Source organism: Odontomachus brunneus, unplaced genomic scaffold, assembly GCF_010583005.1.
Source record: "Odontomachus brunneus isolate Ranch 3 - 2012 unplaced genomic scaffold, Obru_v1 Obru_scaffold_042, whole genome shotgun sequence".
NCBI classification, from domain to species: domain Eukaryota; kingdom Metazoa; phylum Arthropoda; class Insecta; order Hymenoptera; family Formicidae; genus Odontomachus; species Odontomachus brunneus.
The window spans coordinates 911,953-934,472 of NW_022639492.1; the positions used below are offsets into that span (position 1 = coordinate 911,953).

General features: G+C 39.4%; 5 protein-coding genes across 20 annotated transcripts in view; 4 read left to right on the forward strand and 1 right to left on the reverse strand.

The window, feature by feature from the left end:
• The first annotated feature begins 578 nt into the window (after positions 1–578).
• Positions 579–4,928, forward strand: LOC116844576 (mannosyl-oligosaccharide glucosidase GCS1). 3 transcript variants are annotated; one of them, XM_032816297.1, is made up of 4 exons: positions 579–718; positions 1,130–1,346; positions 1,488–1,678; positions 1,979–4,928. In XM_032816297.1, the coding sequence occupies exons 2-4, from the start codon at positions 1,140–1,142 to the stop codon at positions 4,026–4,028; spliced, it is 2,448 nt and encodes an 815-aa protein (XP_032672188.1). In that variant the 5' UTR covers positions 579–718; positions 1,130–1,139; the 3' UTR covers positions 4,029–4,928. The 3 variants fall into 3 exon arrangements, with proteins under 3 accessions (XP_032672188.1, XP_032672190.1, XP_032672189.1); XM_032816299.1 differs by having other exon boundaries at positions 606–684; XM_032816298.1 differs by having other exon boundaries at positions 618–752.
• A 1,903-nt stretch (positions 4,929–6,831) lies between these two features.
• Positions 6,832–10,170, forward strand: LOC116844578 (U3 small nucleolar RNA-associated protein 18 homolog). The gene is made up of 7 exons (XM_032816302.1): positions 6,832–6,995; positions 7,071–7,298; positions 7,408–7,582; positions 7,663–7,848; positions 7,970–8,161; positions 8,246–8,414; positions 8,515–10,170. Exons 1-7 carry the CDS (start codon positions 6,832–6,834, stop codon positions 8,976–8,978), a joined length of 1,578 nt encoding a protein of 525 aa, XP_032672193.1. The 3' UTR covers positions 8,979–10,170.
• Positions 9,024–15,245, reverse strand: LOC116844579 (deformed epidermal autoregulatory factor 1). Its single transcript, XM_032816303.1, has 5 exons — positions 15,098–15,245; positions 13,556–13,990; positions 12,634–13,128; positions 11,150–11,614; positions 9,024–11,055 (listed from the first exon to the last, which is right to left on the reverse strand). The coding sequence occupies exons 2-5, from the start codon at positions 13,820–13,822 to the stop codon at positions 10,855–10,857; spliced, it is 1,428 nt and encodes a 475-aa protein (XP_032672194.1). The 5' UTR covers positions 13,823–13,990; positions 15,098–15,245; the 3' UTR covers positions 9,024–10,854.
• LOC116844582 (lipopolysaccharide-induced tumor necrosis factor-alpha factor homolog) lies at positions 13,939–17,751 on the forward strand. Of its 11 annotated transcripts, XM_032816324.1 has the most exons (9): positions 13,939–14,260; positions 14,461–14,678; positions 14,933–15,071; positions 15,176–15,277; positions 15,352–15,506; positions 16,319–16,553; positions 16,974–17,103; positions 17,333–17,488; positions 17,560–17,725. In XM_032816324.1, exons 4-8 carry the CDS (start codon positions 15,211–15,213, stop codon positions 17,433–17,435), a joined length of 690 nt encoding a protein of 229 aa, XP_032672215.1. In that variant the 5' UTR covers positions 13,939–14,260; positions 14,461–14,678; positions 14,933–15,071; positions 15,176–15,210; the 3' UTR covers positions 17,436–17,488; positions 17,560–17,725. The 11 variants fall into 11 exon arrangements, with proteins under 11 accessions (XP_032672215.1, XP_032672214.1, XP_032672206.1 ...); XM_032816323.1 differs by having other exon boundaries at positions 14,933–15,277; positions 17,646–17,751; XM_032816315.1 differs by having other exon boundaries at positions 14,429–14,678; positions 14,933–15,277.
• Positions 17,752–17,836: 85 nt separating this feature from the next.
• Positions 17,837–22,520, forward strand: part of LOC116844580 — a 46,205-nt gene continuing 41,521 nt past the window's right edge. For 3 of the 4 annotated variants that reach the window (XR_004378100.1, XR_004378101.1, XR_004378102.1), the window contains exons 1-8: positions 17,837–17,982; positions 18,243–18,580; positions 18,657–18,809; positions 18,940–19,075; positions 19,180–19,307; positions 19,427–19,717; positions 19,799–20,053; positions 20,743–20,917. Coding sequence is in view for 1 of the 4 variants with exons in the window: in XM_032816304.1 (XP_032672195.1) it covers positions 18,352–18,580; positions 18,657–18,809; positions 18,940–19,075; positions 19,180–19,307; positions 19,427–19,717; positions 19,799–20,053; positions 20,743–20,864 (1,314 nt within the window). In the remaining 3 variants the exon portion in view is untranslated. Of the gene's footprint in view, positions 17,983–18,242; positions 18,581–18,656; positions 18,810–18,939; positions 19,076–19,179; positions 19,308–19,426; positions 19,718–19,798; positions 20,054–20,742 lie in introns of all 4 variants that reach the window. The other variant, XM_032816304.1, reaches the window with a different exon arrangement.

A 22,520-nucleotide genomic window follows, 5' to 3' on the forward strand; every position in this document is an offset into this window, starting at 1 on the left:
AACGCTAAGTACGGCCTTTTTAGGTTAAGTTCGTACGTTTTCGCGAAAGCATCATTGTATTTTCCTTCGGCGTATAATGATCGACAAAGATAAAACGGTGCTTTCAACGCGAAAGCGTGCAAGACGAGCTTAACCATATTCCGAGTTCCGTCTTTCTTGTACGAGCGTCTTATATACAAAGTTGTTTCAGCTTGAGAATCAAAAAGGCATACTTGGTATTTGAATGTCAAGAATATGACCTTCGGCATCGATCATATATTTGAATGAAACTCGAGAGCTCACCGATATTGTCAGATAAAAAAATCTGGCAATAGAAATCGAGGCATGATGATTAGGAAAGTCAAACAACCCGCCAGTTTGACAATTTTCCCGCACACGCGCTCAGAGTGCGCTCTCAAGGAAGTAACAAAAAAGGTGCAACAATTTTAGTGTAATTTTTGCTCCTTATCCAACAGTGGGATCAATTATTAATTGATGTAAATGCTGAGTAAACATTTTTAGTTGTTGAGTAAAAATTTAATTAAATTTAATAAAATTTAATTTAGCGTTAAGTGGAACGCACTCTTTGAAGGAGCTTTTTGCGCGCATGCGTGAAAGACACGGTCCGCCATCACTGAGATTGAGCAGATGTTATGTTTTCACTCGACAGGTGTGACAGAGTGATATCACCGGTGTATCGTACCGGTATTATTATGAAATTTTACATTAGCTAAAAAACGTTAGTTACAAGTAACAACATTTGTGGCTGTGATGTATATAAATTATTTAATAAATATAACTAATATCCTATAATTTATGTTGAATTTTTAAATAAGCATTCTGACAAAAGGGTATAACCTAAATCGACATGTGCCATACGTTTCTATGTTGGAGAGAGCATAATGATCTTTGTATATTTTAAACGCTATAGAATAATGTTTCATACTTTATTTCACTTTGCAAAATTTGTTGAACTCCCTAGTAGTATAAATTTTTGAATTATAATCAAAGAATTAATTGGGTCCTTTGTCCTGGTTGTTTTGATAGATAGAATTATTTTTTTCCTTATATATTGTTTCATCATTTCATTTATATATCTTTGAATATAAGCATTGTAATAAGAATGTAATCATGATCTTTTTTATTTCAGTACAATTAATATGGCAAAAAACAAACTGCAAGAGACAAGAACTACAAAGACTAGAGTCAAATCTGTACATATAAACTTACCTAGATCAAATAAAAATAAGAAAAATATGTTATCCACTCATACTATAGCCACTGCTCTATGCATCATCGTTGCTTCTTGGTTTGGATTTAAAGGATATCTTGAAACAAGAGTAAATACTCCATTTGATATACAAAAGGTATGTATTTCTGTATATATTTTTAAATTTTATGACAGATTATTGCAAGTATCAAATGCATAATTACAGAAGGTATAAAATTAAATACAGCATTGATATTTTTAAAAGAAAACTAATAATTTCTTTGTTTGGGACCTACAGCTAGTTATTGGATCTAGTTTGGATTATCCGGATAGATATTGGGGCACATACAGACCTGGTGTTTATTTTGGCTTAAAGACAAGAAATCCACACTCTTTAGTAACTGGTTTGATGTGGTATTTTCCACAGCTCTTACTTCCAGATGGCACTGGATTGAGACATTGGTGTGAGCAAAGCGATGGACTAGACAGGTACTGAAATCAAAGTTTCTACGATTCTCTATCGTTAAAATTGTTTTTGAGGGCTTTCAAAGATGTATATAGAACCATATGGTTCCATATAAAAACTGAAAGTGATTTTTTATGAAAGAAGTTTTTGAAATTTTTATCATTGCATTTTATTATTGTTTAAAAAACTGATTAACTGCATATGAAACTTTTCTTGTCTGATCAGTATAACTGGTAAAAATATAGTGAATACCATTACAGTGAACATACATACATCCTTTGTGTATATTTCAAACTTCTGTTATTCAAATCATTACTTGTCAGATACGCGTGGTTGGAACACGATGGAAGAACATTTGGCGTTCAAGAAATAGTAGACAATGCCACGATTATCAAGACAACGTTTGTGAAAAGACTCGGTGGGTATCACGGCGGCGATTGGACCGCGAGAATCGCAGTGTCGTCGGACAAACGCGAAGGAGAAGAAATATCACTGCTGTTCTACACCGCCATCGAGGAAGGCACAGAGGGTTGGATAAAAGCTAATTTAGGAGACGATAATCACCTGACGGGAATAGAAGGGATCACGCAGGGATTAGGGTCTTTTGTTATCAATTTAAATCTGATACGCGGCACCATGGAGGAGCACTCCTTCCTCGCGACGGCCGTGTCCGATCTAAACGTGTTGAGGGAAAATGTCTTGTACAATCTTCGTCTCGCGACTCAGAAAGGATACTCGACGAAGCACATAGTCCTGGCCGGCGAACAGCTGCCTCTGTCGAACGGCCAGAAGATGGATCCGAATTTCATCGTCACCCAAGTAACGGGAAGAATCCCCTTCGAGATCGAAGTGAGCTTCGAGTCCGGCAGCTTCGGCACCAGGATACACAAGTTAACGGGCGACAACTACGACGAGGCCCTCGAGAAGCAACGCCAATTGTTCTCCGACAAGTTCGAGAGCGTCTTCAAGCTGAAGTCCAAGGGATACACGGACGACGAGGTGTCGTTCGCGAAGATGGCGTTCTCGAATTTGCTGGGCTCGGTGGGCTACTTCTACGGTGTGTCGCAGGTGCAGAGTGTACATAACAAGAAACCCGTGCCTTACTGGAAAGCACCTTTGTACACCGCGGTGCCCAGCAGGAGCTTCTTCCCGCGTGGTTTCCTGTGGGACGAAGGTTTCCACGGCTTGCTCATCTCCGCCTGGGACACGGAGATAGAGCTGGACATCATGTGCCATTGGTTCGATCTTATGAACGTCGAAGGTTGGATCCCTCGCGAGATGATCCTCGGCCAGGAGGCTCTCGCCAAAGTGCCCAAGGAGTTCGTCACTCAGATCAACACGAACGCGAATCCGCCGACGTTCTTCCTGACGCTGGACTTCATGCTTCGGCACAAGCGGCACCAGTTGTCGGAGAGGCACCTCCGAGTGCTGGAGAGGCTCTATCCGCGACTGGAGGCGTGGTTCGCGTGGTTCAACACCACGCAGGCCGGCGACCTGCCCGGCACGTACCGATGGCAAGGTAGAGACGCGACGACTACTCGCGAGCTGAATCCCAAAACATTGACCTCCGGCTTGGACGATTATCCGCGGGCCTCGCATCCCAACGACGACGAGCGCAATGTCGACCTGCGTTGCTGGATCGCGTTCGCCGCGCGCGTTATGGCCGATATCGTCGAGACGTTGAACTTCTCTTCCAACAAGTATCGGGAAACGTTTCAGTATCTGTCCAACAACGAATTGCTGAACAAGCTGCACTGGTCGCCGGACACGCGGGCGTACTCCGACTTCGGTCTGCACACCGACAAAGTGGCGCTGCGAAAACCCGCGCCGCCGCCCGCTCACACGCAGCGAGCGCACACGCACTCCTCGGAGATGATCCGCGTCGTGCTGGAGAATCCGACCCTGAGATTCGTCGACACGACCTTTGGATACGTGTCGTTGTTCCCATTCATTCTGCAGATCGTCGAACCCGACTCGCCGCAGTTGGCTGATGTACTGCGGAATCTACGAGATCCTGACCTGCTTTGGACCAAGTACGGGCTGCGATCGCTCGCGAAAACGTCGCCGCTCTACATGAAATACAACACGGAGCACGACCCGCCTTACTGGCGCGGTCCCATCTGGATAAACCTGAATTATTTGACGGTGCGCGCTGCGCATTATTACTCCAACGTGGAGGGACCGTATCGGGAGGACGCGAAGAAGGTGTACGGCGAATTGCGGCGGAATCTGATACAGAATATCATGAAGCAGTACAGAAAGACTGGCTACATTTGGGAGCATTATGACAGCGATCAGGGAGCGGGTAAAGGTAGCCATCCTTTCACCGGCTGGTCTTCCTTAGTTGTGCTGCTTATGGCGGAGATATACTAGAAATTCTTCTGTCGCTCCCTTACGTTGAATCACCGTTATTAAAGCGGTTGTTTCATTGAAAGTAGAATCAAAAGACACTGCAAATGTTCACTTAGACTTTATTACACCGGTCCGTAAGTAGTAATATATGCGCTTCAGGCTGGATGCAAGGATTATGACTGTGGAGTTACTACGAGTTCTAATGAACGATTAGTTGAAGAACACATCTACGAGATGATGCGAAGATATAAGAAAAAAACATTCAAAATATCACTTTTGCGTTAAATGGGAATAATACAGGGTGTCTTGTGAAAACGGGACTACCTCGGAAAAAAGATAAAAGGCACGGGAAAGAATGGTGCAGGAAAAAACGAAGTTCCTGCTTTTATCTTTTTTGCCTTTTTATCTGTTCCTGCTTTTATCTTTTTTGCGTTTTAGTCTGAGACGGATTCCAAGACTTTCATGTACGCGATAAGAGTCGCATCGATTAATCACATAAATCCGTATTTCATACTGAAGATAATCAGACCTTTTGTATGAAGTATCATATATATACATATATAAATGTTGTATGATAATTAACTGCACTGTTATAAATATTTTCTAAAACAATATATTGCGATTTGATGAGGTACTCGATATTCATGTCAAAAATTTCATATAAAGCATTTTGGATGAAACAAATTTTTCATTCTCTTGTACTGAACGGATGTGTATTTCATTTTTACTATTGATACTACTACTGATAAAGGCATTTCAAAATTGTAACAGACTGTACACTGGATAAGTGTATGTACAATTACCAAAAGAAAAAGAAGAGGAAAAGACGGCTGTGAGTCACTAAAAAAAAAAACTTGTATATTGTATATAATATTAAGCTATCTTCGAGAAGCACAATGTTTTGTCATTGTAGCATGGTCCGGATCATGATACTTATTTTTATGGTTGCATATTTCCTCCCTATAATGTAGCTGATATTTTTAAAGTTGTTTTTAACTAGGATATATGTAGCTCATATACTATATATATATGTGTATATATATATATATATATATATATATATATATATATATGTATATAGCAAAATATTGTTATACATTTATTGATACAAACAATTATTACAAATATATCTATTATTTTATCCTCTGGAAAATAGAATCTCAATTTTATTTCCATATTCTTTGATAATGTAAAACTTGATTGGGTAAGTTTCGGTTGTAATCATACACTAAAAAATAGTGTGATAAAATTAATTAAAAAATGAACAGAACATTCTAGATTTCTTCTTTATAATGTTTTTCTTCATTTTTAGTAAATATAAGTTTTTGATGTGAGTTTTTTTACTGCTTTGTTCAATATAAATATCTAATATTTGAAATATTTAAAACGACGTTTTATATTATATATTAATATTAAATGAACTGATTATATATTATTGTTGTATGTACTATTTGAAAATAAAAAGGCATCTGACTTTTTGTTGATTCATACTATTCAGAATGAAAGTAATATGAAGGTAAATAGTTCTATTTAGTGCTGTAAGTGCTTCAGAGCGACGAATAGATCAATCACATTGCTTTATTTAACGTTTTAAAGTATTTGCAATGTTAAACGAACCCTGCTTCTTGACAATCAATAATATAGAGTGAGAAAGCACCAGGGACAAATCAACTTTCTCACTCTGTTTTAAACTGCCAACTTCCGGCTTCACTTTGCGGACAGAATGCTTGGTCTATATATATACGTCATTGGTAATTTGGAGTTATGCTAGATTCACACTTAACGCGATTAGCGACGAGCGATGAGCAATATCCAATGAGAGCTCTTTCTTTTTAAAGCAATACTCTCATTGGACATCGCTCATCGCTAATCGCGTCTAGTGTGAATCTAGCATTAGTCTGATTGGCTTTATATCTGAACTTTGATTCTCGAAAATATATCGCACACGACATTTAGTGAAAAGCTATAGTTCATGTCACATATACTATAGCTTTTCACTAAATGTCGTATGCGATATATTTTCGAGAATCAGGGCCCTGTTCCGTTCCTCTATTTCTTTTTCCATGGAGACGCAGTCCAAGATCTGCAGGAATCAAATCAAGATTTGCTTTTGCATATTTTCTATTAATTTTTTGTTAATTTGTTAATGAATTTTATCACACAAATTTTTTGTAAGAGCAAATCTTAATTTAATTTTCAAATAATTTATTCAATTTTTATTTCGACCCTTTTTGCAAAAAAAAGCACTCTGCGGACGTTTCTCCTAATTACATATATCACAAATACTCGTATTCTGAGTTCTCTCTTAACGATAAATGAGCCTCGATAAAAGAGGATTCAGAATATGGGCCAATGTGATTTTTTCCATATTTTGGTCAAAATCTTAAAAATTCTTTGCCTATTTCGCGTCTCTCCGCGAGAGGTCTCTACTATAACTTCTGCAAAATCTTAAAAGGTAGTTCATGACGCTTTTTTTCTTCTCTCTGGCCTTGATAACCACGACGGGAGGATTGTAACTTGTTTGCACGTGACTGTAGTTTTTTAAACATTGTGGAATTATTTGCAAATACTACGATAGTTCATCTTTTAATTGAAAAATGAACAATCGTTATAACTAATTATTTGTAATATACTGATCAGTGGCTTTGGGAAATTCGTTTAGCTAAAGTCAGCATTAAAAAAGAAATTTTATGTGCTAGAATATACCATTTGATAGAATATTAGAAAAGAAAAGCACAAAAACAAAGAAAAAGTCTACGATATTTAATAAAATTGTAGAGTAATTTATTTGTCTCACGTTATATTATTTCGGGCGAGTTATACAATGGAGGGGAAAACTAAGCAGAAGAAAAGTTATAAAATATGTAAAATGCGCGATGACAACGATGTACAGAAACGTACATATTCGGAAATTTTATATAAGAAGAAATTCTCAACTCCTATGAAGAAGAGACGGAAGAACACTTATAATCCTCAAGAGGAAGCTAGGTATATATATGTGAGAATTAAATAGTTCATTACTCAACAACTCTTTTGAGGTTATACGATGTTTTTCATATACAGGTTAGAAAGGGAAGTTTTTGGCGATTCCAACAATTTTATAAAGAATTTGTTAAAAGAAGAATCCACGACAGAAGTAAAAGACGAACCTACCGATACTTATAATGAAAATCTGGTAAGTGATGAGGAAATCGAATCAAATGATGACGATTCTTCTGTGGTGAACACTGAGGATGCTGGCTCAGAAGAAAAGAAAGCAGCTTGGGACGACGATGACGATAATAATTATACGTTAGTATGAAAAGAACAAATACTAGTTCTGCTGTAAAGATTTTTTACTTGTTTAATGACAATTATGTAATTATATATGCTAAGTAATATATTGTATATTTCCCAACAGTGTAGATGCAGCTCTGGATGCACAAAATCGCAAGTTAACATGTAAAAGACCAGAGAAATTGTATACCACATATTTGAAAAATCATTATGAAGTATTTGTGGGTACTCCAAAATGGGCTAAACTTGGGACAACCACTATAAATGAAGATGATGATGATGATTCAGATGTCTTAAAGGTATATTAACATTTTTAAAGCTTCTTCATATGAAACAACTTCATTTAAATTGAATTTCAATCATCTCCATTTTTATACAGCATTGTCAGTTTTTGGACTATTCAAAACCTATGCGCTTACCAAAAGATATAATTGATGTGAAACAACTCTCATCTCTGAATAAGAGCAATCATGTGCAAGGTCATGTTGTCACGAGTGTAGAATTCCATTCAAAATACACACTCGCTCTGGTCGCTGGCACATCGGGTGTTGTTTCTCTTTTCGAGGTATTCAAGTTGTATAAATTTATTCTATAAGTTGAGAGAGAGAGAAAGAGATTAATTATTCATTTGTTATTATATTTATTCATTGACTATTATTATTCATGATTATTGCTTTGTTTTTCAGGTTGATGGCCATACAAATAAACATGTGTTCACTGTATTAAATGAGAAAACTCCAGTTAGTAAAGCAGTTTTTATGAAAGAAGGACAAGAAATTTTGATTGGATCTCATTATTACAAATATTTTAATACTTTTGATATAACAAAGAGACAGGTGCTTAATATACCTCTGCCATATGGAATTACGAACACAAAGGTTCGTGCGACCGTGATTACTATACAAGAAATAAATACAATTTTATAAATTAATTAAAGTTACAATACACTCTCATATTTATAGGATTTCGAGGTATCTCCTAACAGTAATTACATAGCATTATGTGGAAGAAAAGGTGAAATCTTCTTACTAGATGGTACCACAAAAGAGCTGATTAGCAGATTCAACATGAACTCGAAATGCAGAACGTTAGCGTTCACACCAGATAATAAAAATCTCATCTCACATGGTGGTAAGTATAGGTTTATCCATTTCAACTTATAAGTTACAATCTCTGATAGTATTCCCATATACTAGTACTTGTACATTGAATTCTATTTTTTGTCGTATAGACGGCGGTGAAATGTACATATGGGATCTGAATAGTCGTGTGTGCGTCCATCGTGCCATTGACGATGGGTGTTTATCTGGCACTTCACTCGCCGTGTCCCCAAACGGCCAATTTGTAGCAACAGGCAGTGCGCAAGGTGTGGTAAATCTCTATAAGACAAACACGTTATTAGAGAAGCGAAATCCTACTCCTGTAAAAGTGATCATGAATCTTGTTACCGGTATTACAAGCTTGAGATTTAATCGTACTTGTGAGATATTGGCTATGGCATCGGACAAGAAGTGCAATGCCTTCAGGATGATGCATGTACCGTCACTTCGCGTATTCGCGAATTTTCCAGCGCATCATACCGACATGGGTATGCCACAATCAATCAATTTCTCTCCGGGAAGTGGCTATCTTTCAATTTCAAATAAGACTGGTGCTGCCTTGTTGTATAAATTACGATATTACGATAGATATTGATAGTGTAAGAATATGCAAACATTTATGTGAAATGTAAACTATATATTTCCACTTCGTTTTGTTTTTTATTAAATTGCATAGAGAAAGATGTATATAAGTAATTTTTCATAGTCTATATGTCATTAATATAATGAATAATTGTAATAAATACACATAATATAGTATCATACACGTAAAATTGTAAGATACAAAGAAAATGTAACTAGTATATTGTGTATGTGTTTAAGCAAAATGAAAAATCAAATTTCCATAGGTTTTAAAAACCAAATTATTTACGCATTATATCTTACATTGTCGCGCTTTAGTTTGCTATTATTTCATATATTTTAAATGTATAAAAGATAAATTTGCTTTACTTTCATAAAGTATAGAATACGATTATAATTTTGTTACGTTAAACTTGTATGAAGAAACTATATATTTCAGAAATTAATTATATTAAAATTATATAAATATCGAATGCATTAAATCTTCGGTATTTTTCAAATTGTACAGGCAATACAATCTCGTGGAAATGCTCATATGTGCCGTATTAATTATAATTTCTCTGATCTATTTAATAAAAATAAATCTTACTGTACAAAGCGGTGTACAGTTAAATTGGTTCACAAATTTTTACACTTATGTGACACAGACCTTGCATACATTGCACAATCGTGCTATTCATTTTACACGTATAACTGGAAATATTTTATATTTCTATTAGCATCTATATATACTGTTGGTACTCTAAATATTAGTAAGGGTTAACATTACGCGGAAGAAATTTATATAAGTAAAATAAATTTAAATATAAACTCTAGATATATATATTAGTATTAAAGAAAAGTAAGATGACATAATATGTAACACACATGTAATGATGTGAGATGCATGTAAAATGTGACATCCGAGTTTGCGAATTCTGCATCAGAAATGCAGAATTGTAGAGATTGCCGTCTTTGGTTGTGTATTGTTTGCATATTCATTGAGGAACAATTCGTTCAAGATGTCATGTGTATTTCAAGTGATGCATAATGTTATGTGTGAATACATAACCCTGGTTCTTTTCTCATAACTGGGACAATCGCTAATATGTATATATCAGCATATAAAAATGTATTAACTTCGAGACTTTTCAAGGTTGCGGCGCATTTTCAGAAATATCAATGATTATATTTACACGACAGCCCAATACAGAGCTTTAGTGATACCCGTACAGACTTGATAATTTCCGATGTTACATCACGTTGTAAAAACAGTTGTAATTTCATAAGCAACATCGTGTTCTGATCCATACCACACCACATTATTCACAAGTGTGACTGCAATGTACATCCAGAATAGAATATCAAAACCTAGTGGTCATGTAACTACGTTTATCAACGTAATTGATCAACTACGTTGATTATAACGTAGGCTAAGATATCCGTACGAGTGTGCCAAACCTTAGGCCGCTGTCTAAATCTAATCGTTGGTAATCGCTAGCTACACTCATGTAATCCAGGGTTAATCTAAAAATGAATGTTATATAAAACAATGTATATATATACATTACGTTATATATAACAATGCGCATATTTTTTATACTGTTCGGCATAAGGGACATACTGTTTCGTTACTACGTAACTACATGAATCTGGACATGGTTTTCAAAAACCTTGAAGTTCTTCACAGCTTACACAAAAGTTGTGATTCCTTTTCCTTTTATAATTTAACTTATGTACGTACAAAAAATTTTCTACTGCATATGCCTATATATATACATCGTTTTCCTCTTGCGGCTCATACAGTGCGAACGCGTTGCTCAAGTCTTCGTCTCTTTGAATTTCGACGTTTCCACGTCGGATTTGTCGTTCTCTATATTCCTTTGGTGAATTTGCGTGAGGAACACTAGCTATTGGTCCGTTGCGGTCGTTGGAAGAGCGCTCGTATCTGTACTGCTACTTTCTACTATGAGCATTACAGTCTCGGTTGCACCTCTTACACATTCTACCTGATGGCTCGACCAATCTTTACGTTGGCAGAAAGTGGAACAGTATGGTGTGCGTCTACACAGAGAACATTCCGCGAAGGCTTCTCGATTACAGTTGGCACACTGAAAAAGAAAAAAAAAACGTACAAATTAACAGCTGTAATAATGAAAGTGCGACGAAGAAATAAATTCGATCTTTGATTTTTGCAGCTTTTACCTTCTTGTTATGTGCATCAGATGCTGGTTGCAGTCCGACGGCGTCCATAACGTCCGTTCGACCTCCGAGTTGCGCGACCAGAGCCTGCTCTCTTCTCTGTTGCCTGTTCACCTCCTTCACTTCATCTAACGTACGTCTAAAATCATAAGCCAACTTCAGCATTTTGGCCGCCAAGTCGTCCAATTTCTTGAACATATCGTCGCCTTGTCCATTCTCCGTCTGATGTACGGCTTGTACAACGGTATCCTGTTCCTGTGGCTGTTGCACAACCAATCCGTCCGTTGAAACAAACTGTGGCCAGACTTCTTTTTGGTCAGGCACGACGATTTCATTGTCGCTCTCGTCGTTGCTACCATCTCGTGAGTTTTCGGTTTTGTGCTTGCGCAGGGGAGCACCTTCTCCATCAGATGTGTCCCTGGTTCTTCTTCGGCGTTTGTATGGAGTAAACAGACGTACTGGGCCTGTCTGAGGAAAACAAATCTTGATGTCGTTAAGACTCTTAAGCTTGATCTACAATATGTTCTTTGCTTCCTGTTTCTTTCTCTTTATCTCTTTCTGACTCAAACCTCAAGCTTTAAGCTTGATCTACAATATGTTCTTTGCTTCCTGTTTCTTTCTCTTTATCTCTTTCTGACTCAAACCTCAAGCTTTAAGCTTGATCTACAAAATGCTCTTTACGTTCTGTTTCCTGTCTTCTGTCTTTTTCTAGTTTAAAGCCTGATCTACAATATGCTCTTCGCTTCCTGCTTTTTTCTCTTTATCTCTTTCTGACTCAAACCTTAAGCTGTAAGCCAGAAAAAGATAGAAGACAAGAAACAGAATGCAAAGAGCATATTGTAGATCAAACTTAAAACTTGATCTATAATGTGTTATTTGCTTCCTGTTACTTTTTCTTTATCTCTTTCTGACTCAAGCCTTAAACCTTAAACTAAAAAAAGAGAAAACAAGAAACAGGAAGCAAAGAACACATTGTAGATCAGGCTTAAAGCTTGATCTACAATATGTTATTTGTTTCTTGTTTTTTTTTTTTCTTTATCTCTTTCTGACTTACACCTTAAGCCTTAAACTAAAAAAAGACAGAGAACAAGAAACAGAAAGCAAAGAGCACATGGTAGATTAGACTATAAGCCAGAAGACAAGAAACAGAACACAAAGAGCACATTGTAGATTAGACTTTAGTCTCACCACTGTAGAATCCTGCCTTGATGATGAGAAAGACACGCAAGAATTTCTGGCATGTGTTTTCTCGCTTTTAACATCATCAATCCAGCAGTTTTGCAGCGATGAAACCATGAACCTTAACACTAATAGTACTAATCTATATTGGTTAAAAGAAATCAAATGAACTTGTAAAATTATGCATCATTTGAAATACATATCTTTAATGAATTATTTTCAATACCACAATGTGACAATGATGTGTTTTAACTAAATATGCATCAAATGCAAATATGTTGAGCATATGTGACAAATGATTCACTTACTGCGCTATCATCATCGCAACAGGCAGCGCAGGTACAAGAAGTGGCATGGGGCTTTAAGATTTGCTCATCGATGAGAGTCTGCAGACTTCTACCTCCAAATCGAATGCTTCGTTTCCAGTCTTTGCTAGACGCTCTCCCACAGAGAGCCTCAAACTCACTGGGTGTATACCAGTCTGTACCTAGCTTGATACAACGTCCTCTACCACCAGACCCAAATCTGCTCTTGTGCAACTCTGCATTTGTGTTTTTACATCTGACAGGTAACACTGCTAAATTAGCTGACTCAGACCAGCTGTATATCGGTTGGGAACTAGGTGTGGACACATGTATCTGTTCCGATTCAGTTTCATCTGTGCTGTTTTGTATTACTATGTGAGTCGCTTTCAGCTCACCGTTCCAACGTAGAGGATCCGTGTCCTTGTCATTGCGCGGCTCACAGATGAAGCCGTTATCGACGCATAGCATCTGCCTGAGCTGCCCCGGGCCTGAGTGCAGCTGCAAGTAGAAAAATGCGACTTAACACACTCATATATCGTGCATGATGCGCGTTTCGTGCGTTGCGTACGATGTACTCTCGACGTATCGTCGAAGAGCCACGTCGTATGGCTCATTCTTCCACAAAGTACAAGATCTAAAGCAAGAATGCTTGTAGTGAGAGAAAAAGCGTGATGTTTTTGTATCTGCATCATCGCCAACACTATCATCATCGTTGTGATTAACACTAAAGAGAGGACAAATGTTCTCGCGTTGGACAGGCGCACTCCCACGCGTCGGCACCATTTTCGCCACGATCGTGGCTGATCTAACCCGCACACGGGACAGAGAAAAAAAAAAGCGTCCGTTCGCGAGGTCCAACACACACGTACGAGTGTTGGAACATACGATCCGCATAACGCGACGCTTTATTCCAATCCAGGCGTACTTGCAGCTGCTCTGGCGTGATGACGTTGAAGGTCGTGCCATTGGTAGAGTTCGCTACGCCGATGATGGAGCCAACGGGCAGAGAAACCGGCACACCGACCCCAGGAACACCAGGAACGCCCGGAACCGAAGTGACGCTCGCTGTGACCGCGACGGGATGCGCCTCGTGCTCGCTCGTTAGCGTGGCCGCCTCCTCGGTCTCGCTCGTCAACGGTTCGGACATGTCCGGTAGCACGGCGACACTTTCCGATGTTTGGCTCTCCTCCATTTCGGCTGTTCTCGCCTCGCCTCGCCTCGCCTCCTCGCGCCGCTCGCTCGCTCGCCACGCAATGGCGTCGGCGCACGTTCCGGCACGCAGCGCCGCACAGTGCCCGATTCGTTCGAATGGCGGCGGATCACACCGAGGCCCTCCGTTGCGTGTGTCGTGTACGTGTGCCTGCGTGCGTGAGATGTGCCGGGCGAGTCACCCGGCCGGTTTGTATACATCGACTTGGTAAACAAAGTAATCCGCGAAAAAGAAGCGAACAAAAACGAGAAGTCGAGCGTGTTTATTATTCGAAGGAGAGAAATTCAGTCACGCGGAGGTTAGGCGGCACACGACATGTAAATTGTACCGGTCGCTTAAGCTTTAGTTATGAATTTCTTCGCGCGAACTCGACCTTATCAATCATAGAATCCTTCTTTTCTCGTCGTGAAATTATGAGAGGTGAATAATATCGCAAATCAAAATTCTAAAAAGAACTAAAGAGTCTAAGGTGCATGTGTTGTGCGCTATAATTTAATCGTATTAACAATTTTACACAATTTTATAGCGCACAACACATGCACCTTACTCTTTTAGTCCTTTTTAGAATTCTGATTCGTTCCATTCCAGAACCGTACAGGAAACTTGTTTGTATTTTTTAGTAATATCATAATACTTGGACGCGATCATGTATCTCCTTCTCCCACGTGAACTTGTGGAAAGTGAGCGTCTTTAGACATTTTCAAGTTAGATTCTTCGTTTTCAACGAGTTTACGCTAGGCGATAAGATCCTTGGTCGATCTTCTGATCGCGAGGAAATTGAAGGAAAACCGGAAGACGCACCGGAGAAAAAATATGTATATTTCTGTATGTGATTTCTGTAAGTCTATTCTGTAACTTTTAGTCCAAATCTAATGTGTTTTTAGCTTTCTGTTTTTTTTCTTTACTTTTTTCTGACTTAAAACTAAAGCTTTCAACTAGGAAAAGATAGAAATCAAGAAACAGGAAGCAAAGAGCACATTGTAAATTAAGCTTCAACGACAGTGTCATTATCGTTACGTTGTCGTTGCGCAGATACATGATAGAAAAGCTGCGCAACGACACATCACGCTGATGATATTATCGTTAATTAAGAAGTTACAGGATAGATCTACTGGGAAACGTTCGTTCCCGCGGTGAGACTCTTCTATTCTCACGGAGTCAATATGGCGAGATCCAAGGAAGCGATTGTCGCGGCGTTTCACGGACGATTTGGCGCGAAACGATAGAGAATGTAAGTTTTGGCAATTCATAACATACCTCATGTTATTATAATGAATTTCTCAGCGCGGTTGCTCATTCTGCTCGTCTATATTTACACGTCTGTACTGAGTGCAGCTTCAGCAAGAGAGAAGTCGCAAGCTCTTGGAGAAATGTCAACATCCTCCGTTGAGAACACACGGCGCGTGACTGATGTCGAAAATATCGAACAAGTATCAGGTAATGCGATGCAAACACATCGGCGATCCGAGGTAATATCACGGTCATGTTCTAAATTCGCTTTGTGTTCTCAGAACTGTATAGATCCGAGGCGTACTCGTCCTCGCACGCGTTATATTACTCGCCCGCTGGCCGATCGCTTCCTCAGATCGATCGATCTTATCATGGCAGACGTCTACGACGACGTCGACGATGGAAGCTCGCTAATTGCTTTCGGCGTACACCATCCGTGAGAGACGAGGCATACAACTTGCAAACTACAATCGCCAAGTCTCGAGCGCGTTGAACACTGAGAAAATCCTTTTTGCTGCTGGCGCGTAGCAAAGACATAGAGCGGTTCTTTGTTGCTATCTTGTGACTTATTGCATGATCAATTTACAGGTAATTAAAGTTGCTTGAGATGATGCTCCAAATGTGGAGTTCAACGCGATCAAGACTTTATTCTCAACTCTTTTATTAATAAAAGTGCTAAATGTGCTTATAACTTGAACAGCAAAAATTTCTAAAAAAAAAAACATCTTAGAAATTAAAACATAAGCAAAGGATGTAATAAAATGTCATTACATCTTTATAATATCTTTTAGAAGTTTGTGCTCTCTCTGAAGATTTATATTTAAAAGCACTTCTATTATGATAAAACAGAATTGAGAATAAGAGCCTGTGGTTTTTATTCTAAATTCTTATTCTAAATTCTTATCTATAAAAGAGTGTTCAGAATAAGGACTAGTCTTTTTAATTTTGTTTTTATAGCATTGTTATTTTCAATGTATACAAAAGAAATAATGTGTTATGAAAAGTGTTAACTCTTGGTATACCATTAGGACTCATTTTGAATCCAATATTAATTTGAGATTTCTTTTTGAGCAGTTCTATTTTTATTATTGGGGTTGATACTTCAGGATTATTGTTTTTTTAGAGATTTTTCAAAGAACAGAAACAAAAGTTATTTATTTTTTTTTAAATAATTACTCCTTTAATTAAATAGCACTCTGATAGTATATGAAGGGTAAAATCGATCTTAAGCGATCTTGTATACCGTAGGACGTTCCTTCGTCGAGAGATGCACCACCCACATACTCCTCGATGTATGTCGATCTAATATCACACTCGGCCAGATGCTCGTCCATCTTCCCGATTAACAATCGATCGCCCGCCACGGCACGAATTCCGCCGCCCTCTTACGCTCAAACTCAAGGGATTCACCTTGCAGCATCCACGAACCATACTCAAGGGATTCACCTTGCAGCATCCATGGAACCGTTCATCACTTTATCCCGTAAAACGATTCTCATGTATCTCAGTAATCGGGCTTGAGAAACTTCTCTCGAAACGTTCGCAATTTAATTTATTGTTACAATTATTTCACCAACATTTCCAATTGAGAGACCGGCATTTTCTTATAAGTACCGTACTGATATTAGAACTACTTTTTGTTGAAGACGTAGAGAGAAAACCGGGAAAATGTGTAACGATAAAAAATTGTATAAAATGATCCCAGACAGCACAATCCAGTAAAAGATGTCTTAAAGACGTCCAAAAGGCGACGTATTTTTTTTAGGTGTCTCTTAGTAATTTGTACTATCTGGAACTTTATTCTGGGTCCGAAAAGAAGCGTCCCACGAAAGGGGCACTGGCCATTAATGAATTAGATTTTTTCCGAGAGGATTCGCATATCAGCGATGTTGAATCTTTGCAGCGAGGAGCTCCTGGCCGAGAGTGCCCACGGCTACGATATGCCCTCGATGCGCCGCGTTCGTCATCACCGCCGTGGTAGTACGTCGATCCACGTACAGTCACCTCACCGCCTTGACGCTCTTTCTGCTCGGGTATGTGCGTACGCTTACGCGTCTGAAAGTTCGCGCGAAAGCGACAGGTGAAATTTTTCATCGCAACGGCACGCGCAATTAAACCGCGCGACATCGTGACTACGATCTCTCGCGGCCCTCGTTACGCGCTTTGTCACCTACGATTTTTACTGGTTCAGTTTTCGTCATCGTTCACCGCGCCGATTTGCCGTCCAAGACCATTAATTTCCCGGCGTCTCTTTTGTCGCAGGTGTTGGCCGTGTTGCATGATACCGTACTGCATCGACTCCTGCAACAGCATGGACCATTACTGCCCGCTCTGCCACGCGCATCTCGGGACTCACGCGCCGTGATGACGATTGTTATCGCGTGGAGCAATTTGGAGAGGCGACGGTTCCGCGCAACGGTAAGGATAACGCGAGTTAAATCATCGCGCGACCCCAGACTCGTGTTCCCGCATCGCTTCTCTCCTTCCAGGGTTACTTTATAGAGCGAACGCGGAAACTGAGGCCCGTATTTCAGCATCTTGTTCAACAGCGGCGATTACAATCGCGCCGTTTCAGCGCCGAGAAAGCGGAGCGTCCATTTCGACTCAAGAGACAAGCACAATGTTATTTGGAGGCGTCAATTAAATTTCTCAACTTTCCCTGAAATTCTCGTGTGTGAGAGGACGATGTCTTTGCGTCGGATGTGCGCTGAACTCGACCGGACGATAACGATTTGCTGCTTGATATACAGACCGTGTAAACGGTGTCTCCGAATATATTAGACTTCACACCTCGGATCTGCGAGAGTTGACTTCTGTCTGGTGAAATGCGCGACGACCTGTCGTCTGCCGAGAATTGTCATTTCGAGTTATATACTGAGAGGAAGAATATCTAAGGAATAGTAAATATTTTGGTGGGTACCAAAACACAACAACTATAATTTATACTCTTGTATTAATATAAAATATTTTTCAAATTAGAAATAATATAAAATATTTTATAAAATATTAATATAAAATATTTTTCAAATTAGAAAAAATACATTTTCTAGGAAATGTCCCCAAAAAATCTCATAAAAGCAATTATGTATTCTATTTAAATAAAAGAATCTAGATTTAAGTAAATATGCTCTGTTAGAGTATCCTAATCAAGTAAACATTTATTAATTTTTAGATATTCCTTCCGTCAGGATATAAGAAAAGTTGAAACGGAGACTTCAGTGAAGGTCGTCCGAATCAACGTGAACACTCGAGGATCTCGTGAAACACATCGAGCACTCGAGATGACTCGGAATTGCTTGCCAATCGCGCTGCTCTTAATATGCTGCGTTACGTTGCACACTCATGCCTGGAACAATCGCGGCAGACACAGAATCGCAAACAGGAGACGGCTATGGCAGACGAACGACAACGGTTCCGTCGCGATTTGGCCGCAAGGAACGACGAGGCACATGTGGGAATCGTCGCAATTTCCGAACAATAATCAGACCCAAGTTCCCAGACAAAAAAGACGTAAGTGACGCGACTCTAGGTGACAATCGATAGCGGGAGGAGAGAAAATGTTATATCATATTGTATCTCGTTTCAGTCTTTTCGTTGTTCACGCTGGTGAAGTTTGACAACGGCATCTGCGGCGGATTAAACGGAGAGAATGGCACGTGCGTCGCAGCGACGGAGTGCGCCCAACGCGGCGGCCTCTCCAGCGGCGTCTGTGCGAACGGTTATGGAGTATGCTGTATAGGTAAAACAAATCAAACTGGACGCTTTCACAGCACAAAGGATTTAACCCTTTGCACTCCAATGGACAATATTTTGTACAAATCAATTATAGAAAATTAACACTGTTACTTAATATGAATATTATGGAGCAGTGACGATGTCCTGCGGTGCGATGATCAACGACAACAACACGTATTTCGTCAATCCGAACTATCCGTCTACCTACGACGGCATGGATTCCTGTCAGATCACATTAGTGAAGTCGCATCCGGATGTATGCCAGTATCGGTGAGTCGTCAAGAGCCTTCTACAATCGAAATGTATTGATTGTGTTTTCATAAACACAAGTCTCTCACCTCATCCAATCGTGTTCATATCTGTTTTATTTATAGATTAGACTTCACGCAATTTAATATCATGGGTCCGGAGACGACAAACAATGTCTGCACTTTTGATCAATTCATCGTTTCCGGCGGCAATCCGGTGCCAACGATATGCGGCAACAATAACGGGAATCACAGTGAGTACCCGAAAGAGTAATTCTCCAAGACAACGTGAGACAGCGTTGTTCGATTCCCCGACTCATTCTCGATCAATACGAGCTAAATATTCTCTCTCTTTCTCCATTTCTCTTTACAGTGTACATAGACACGGGTGTCGGGCAAACGAATCCAGTTACTTTGACGTTCGTCACGAGCAGCAGCTCGTTTCCACGATCGTGGAAGGTCCGTATCTCGCAGATACGATGTAGCACGATTTATCGCGCCGAGGAGGGCTGTCTCCAGTATTTCACTGGGGTTTCCGGCCAGATAAAATCCTTCAACTACGACCCCACGACCGGATTGCAGTTGTCGAATCAGGACTACAGCATATGCATCCGCATGGAGAGGAACTTCTGCGGGATCCAATACATGGCGTGTGTCGACGACGGTAAGAAAAGAAAGAGACTAATCAACTACTAACAACTCTGTTCGTCCTGTGTCGTTAGCACGATTTATCTCTCTGTCGCAGCTCAAATGATGATGCCCGCCGGCGTGGCGAGCGTGGGACAAATAATGCGTAACAACGCGTTCACGTTGACCGGGAACACGCAGGCCACGCAGATCGCGTCGATGACGGGAGCGTCTTGCTTGACCGATTGGATAGCGATACCGTGCGCCATGAATTCGGGCAGGATGCCAACGGCGCCGTTGATATGCTCCGATCGGCTTTGTGGAGGTACCTTCAACGCGGAAGCTCAGAATTTGAACAGCTCATCTGTAATCAGTGAGTATTTCTTCAGCAAATATCGATCACTTCCAAGGTTCTGTAGGTAACACCTAAATTTTAAAGCTCCTGATCCCTCGCATTGTCTATCTCTTTTTAATGACAGCATTTCTTTTTAAACAAAAGCGAGAAAATGCGTGCTAAAAATTTTGTGACATACGTTGAAATAAAACTATATATTCATAAAGTAACACTTGTAATCGATTAAACAAATTTCTAAGATATTCCGTGCACTCCCCTTTTGCTTTAACAATCAATAATTTGTTGTAAATTAACGTGACATACAATTCATCTTCTTAACCTATTTCTTCGCCTATCTCTATTCAAGTTAATTTACGACAAATTATTGATTATTAAAGCAAAAGAGGAATGCACGGGATATTTCACAGATTTATTTAATCGATTGCAAGTGTCACTTTACAGATATATCTTTTTATTTCAACGTATTTCGCAAGAATTTAGCATTTTCTCGCTTCTGACGTCATTAAAAAGAGATAGACAATGCGAGGGGCAGGAGCCTTAATAAAGAAATACGGACACAGCAAACATTAATTATTCTCCCCATCATATATTTGCACGAACATCTAGCATTTGGCTCTTATTGGCCGTATTTCTCTATTAAAATCGAACACTTCATCGGTTCGATTTCCATCGCCGCGTTATGTCACTCGATCTCGCTCGGCTTTCAGGCACCGTCAAGCCGTTCCGACTGATCTTCCACACGGACAACATCGAGGCGCCCGGCGACGTTGGGAACAGAGGTTTTTGCCTCAACTACGTGCAACAACCTTGCACGACGAAGTTGAGATGAAAGCGCTTGTCTTAGAGCAGTAGTCGTCGAGTACAATGGAAGAGAATCGAAACGTAAGTTTGCAGAATCTCAATTTTTATTTCGAAACTTTTTAACACACATATCTTTACTCTTAACTACATTGACATACGAAGAGTTCGCTTTAAAAAACGACTGATAGTTTAGTTTATGAGAACGTGCTGTCGTACAAATCAAAAGGTAACGCGTACCTCGCGCGATAGAAAAAGAAAAGAAACGGAACAAGAAGAGATAGAGAAACGTTTCATTCGATATTTTGTATTGTATGCACACAAAACTCGCGTGTAGATCAAGGAGCAATCGCATAGTCGCAGGATACCGCAAGAGTCGAGCTAGACTGGGAGAAATGCATCTTCTCTGTCGGATCTTCAACAGATATCGTGTAATTAAAACGGAACCGACTACACACGAAGTATAACAGTCAATAAAATATTAAGAATGATAAAAGGGACGGTAGATTACGTTCTAGATTATCATCGTGCTATCGTTAACTGGTTTAGTCGGTTAACTGTACAGAATAATATAACGGTAGAATACGTCACGATTAAAACACACGTATATAATATTCGCGCTTTTTCTTTTTCTTCCTTTTTGCTTCATCAGCGTTAACAGGTCGGTAGACTGTGTGCGACCGGTAAGGGTCGCAAATTAATCTAACGTTACTTAATCGACGCTATAGACAGATGTGTACATGCATTTATACATATAACAAAAGCAGAGGTAGCTCTCTCCATCTCGCTCTTGGGAGATGCCGAAACTCCAGTGATACTCGGAAATGGTCGTAGAATGGTAATATACATATACGTGTATATACTATTAGATGTGTGCAGAGTTCTGTCCGTTTTGCCCGACGCAACTTCTAAGTGGAAAGTGTAAGTCACAAGTAGTAGTAACAGATGACGCCGAGATGAGCAAATTGCTTCGGAGGAGGAGTAAGCTATGAAAGGGCACCAATTATGCAGCTGCAGCTCATTCGCGAGGAAATCAAACGAAGCAGAAATTCCAATTGAAGTTACCAGAATTCTGTTCAAGTTAACAAGATTTCTGGTTAACCAGAATCTGATAGATATCCTCTCAGATAGCACAGAGAATTCAAAAAGAATTCTTTTCGAATTTTTTTTTGAATTCTCTGTATTATCTGGGATGTCAAACGACAAGGAGTACATTAGGCATTGTTTTCTTCATGAGTTCGCCGGAAGCAACAATGCAGCTGTAGCTGTTGCAACAGTTATAAGGTGTATGGCGAGGATGCTGTAGACGAGAGCATATGTCGCCATTGGTTCTGTAAATTCCCTGAAGGAGACAGAAGCTGCAGTGATCAGTCACGTTGATTGGACGTCCAGGCGTCTATTAAAAGGATTTTAACCAAGTCATATTAAATGACCGACATCCAATTGTTGAAGAATTAGCAGAAAAGTTTTCTGTACACAGAACAACGGTGAAAAGACAAATGCATGCACTTGGGTTTGCTATAAAGTCCGACTTCGTTGGATATTTCATTAGATACTTCAAAAACAGGTAGAACTTTTGCACACACCTGATATATGTGTAAATATGCAGAACGACGCTATTTTTCTTTCATATATATATATATATATATATATATATATATATATATATATATATATATATATATAT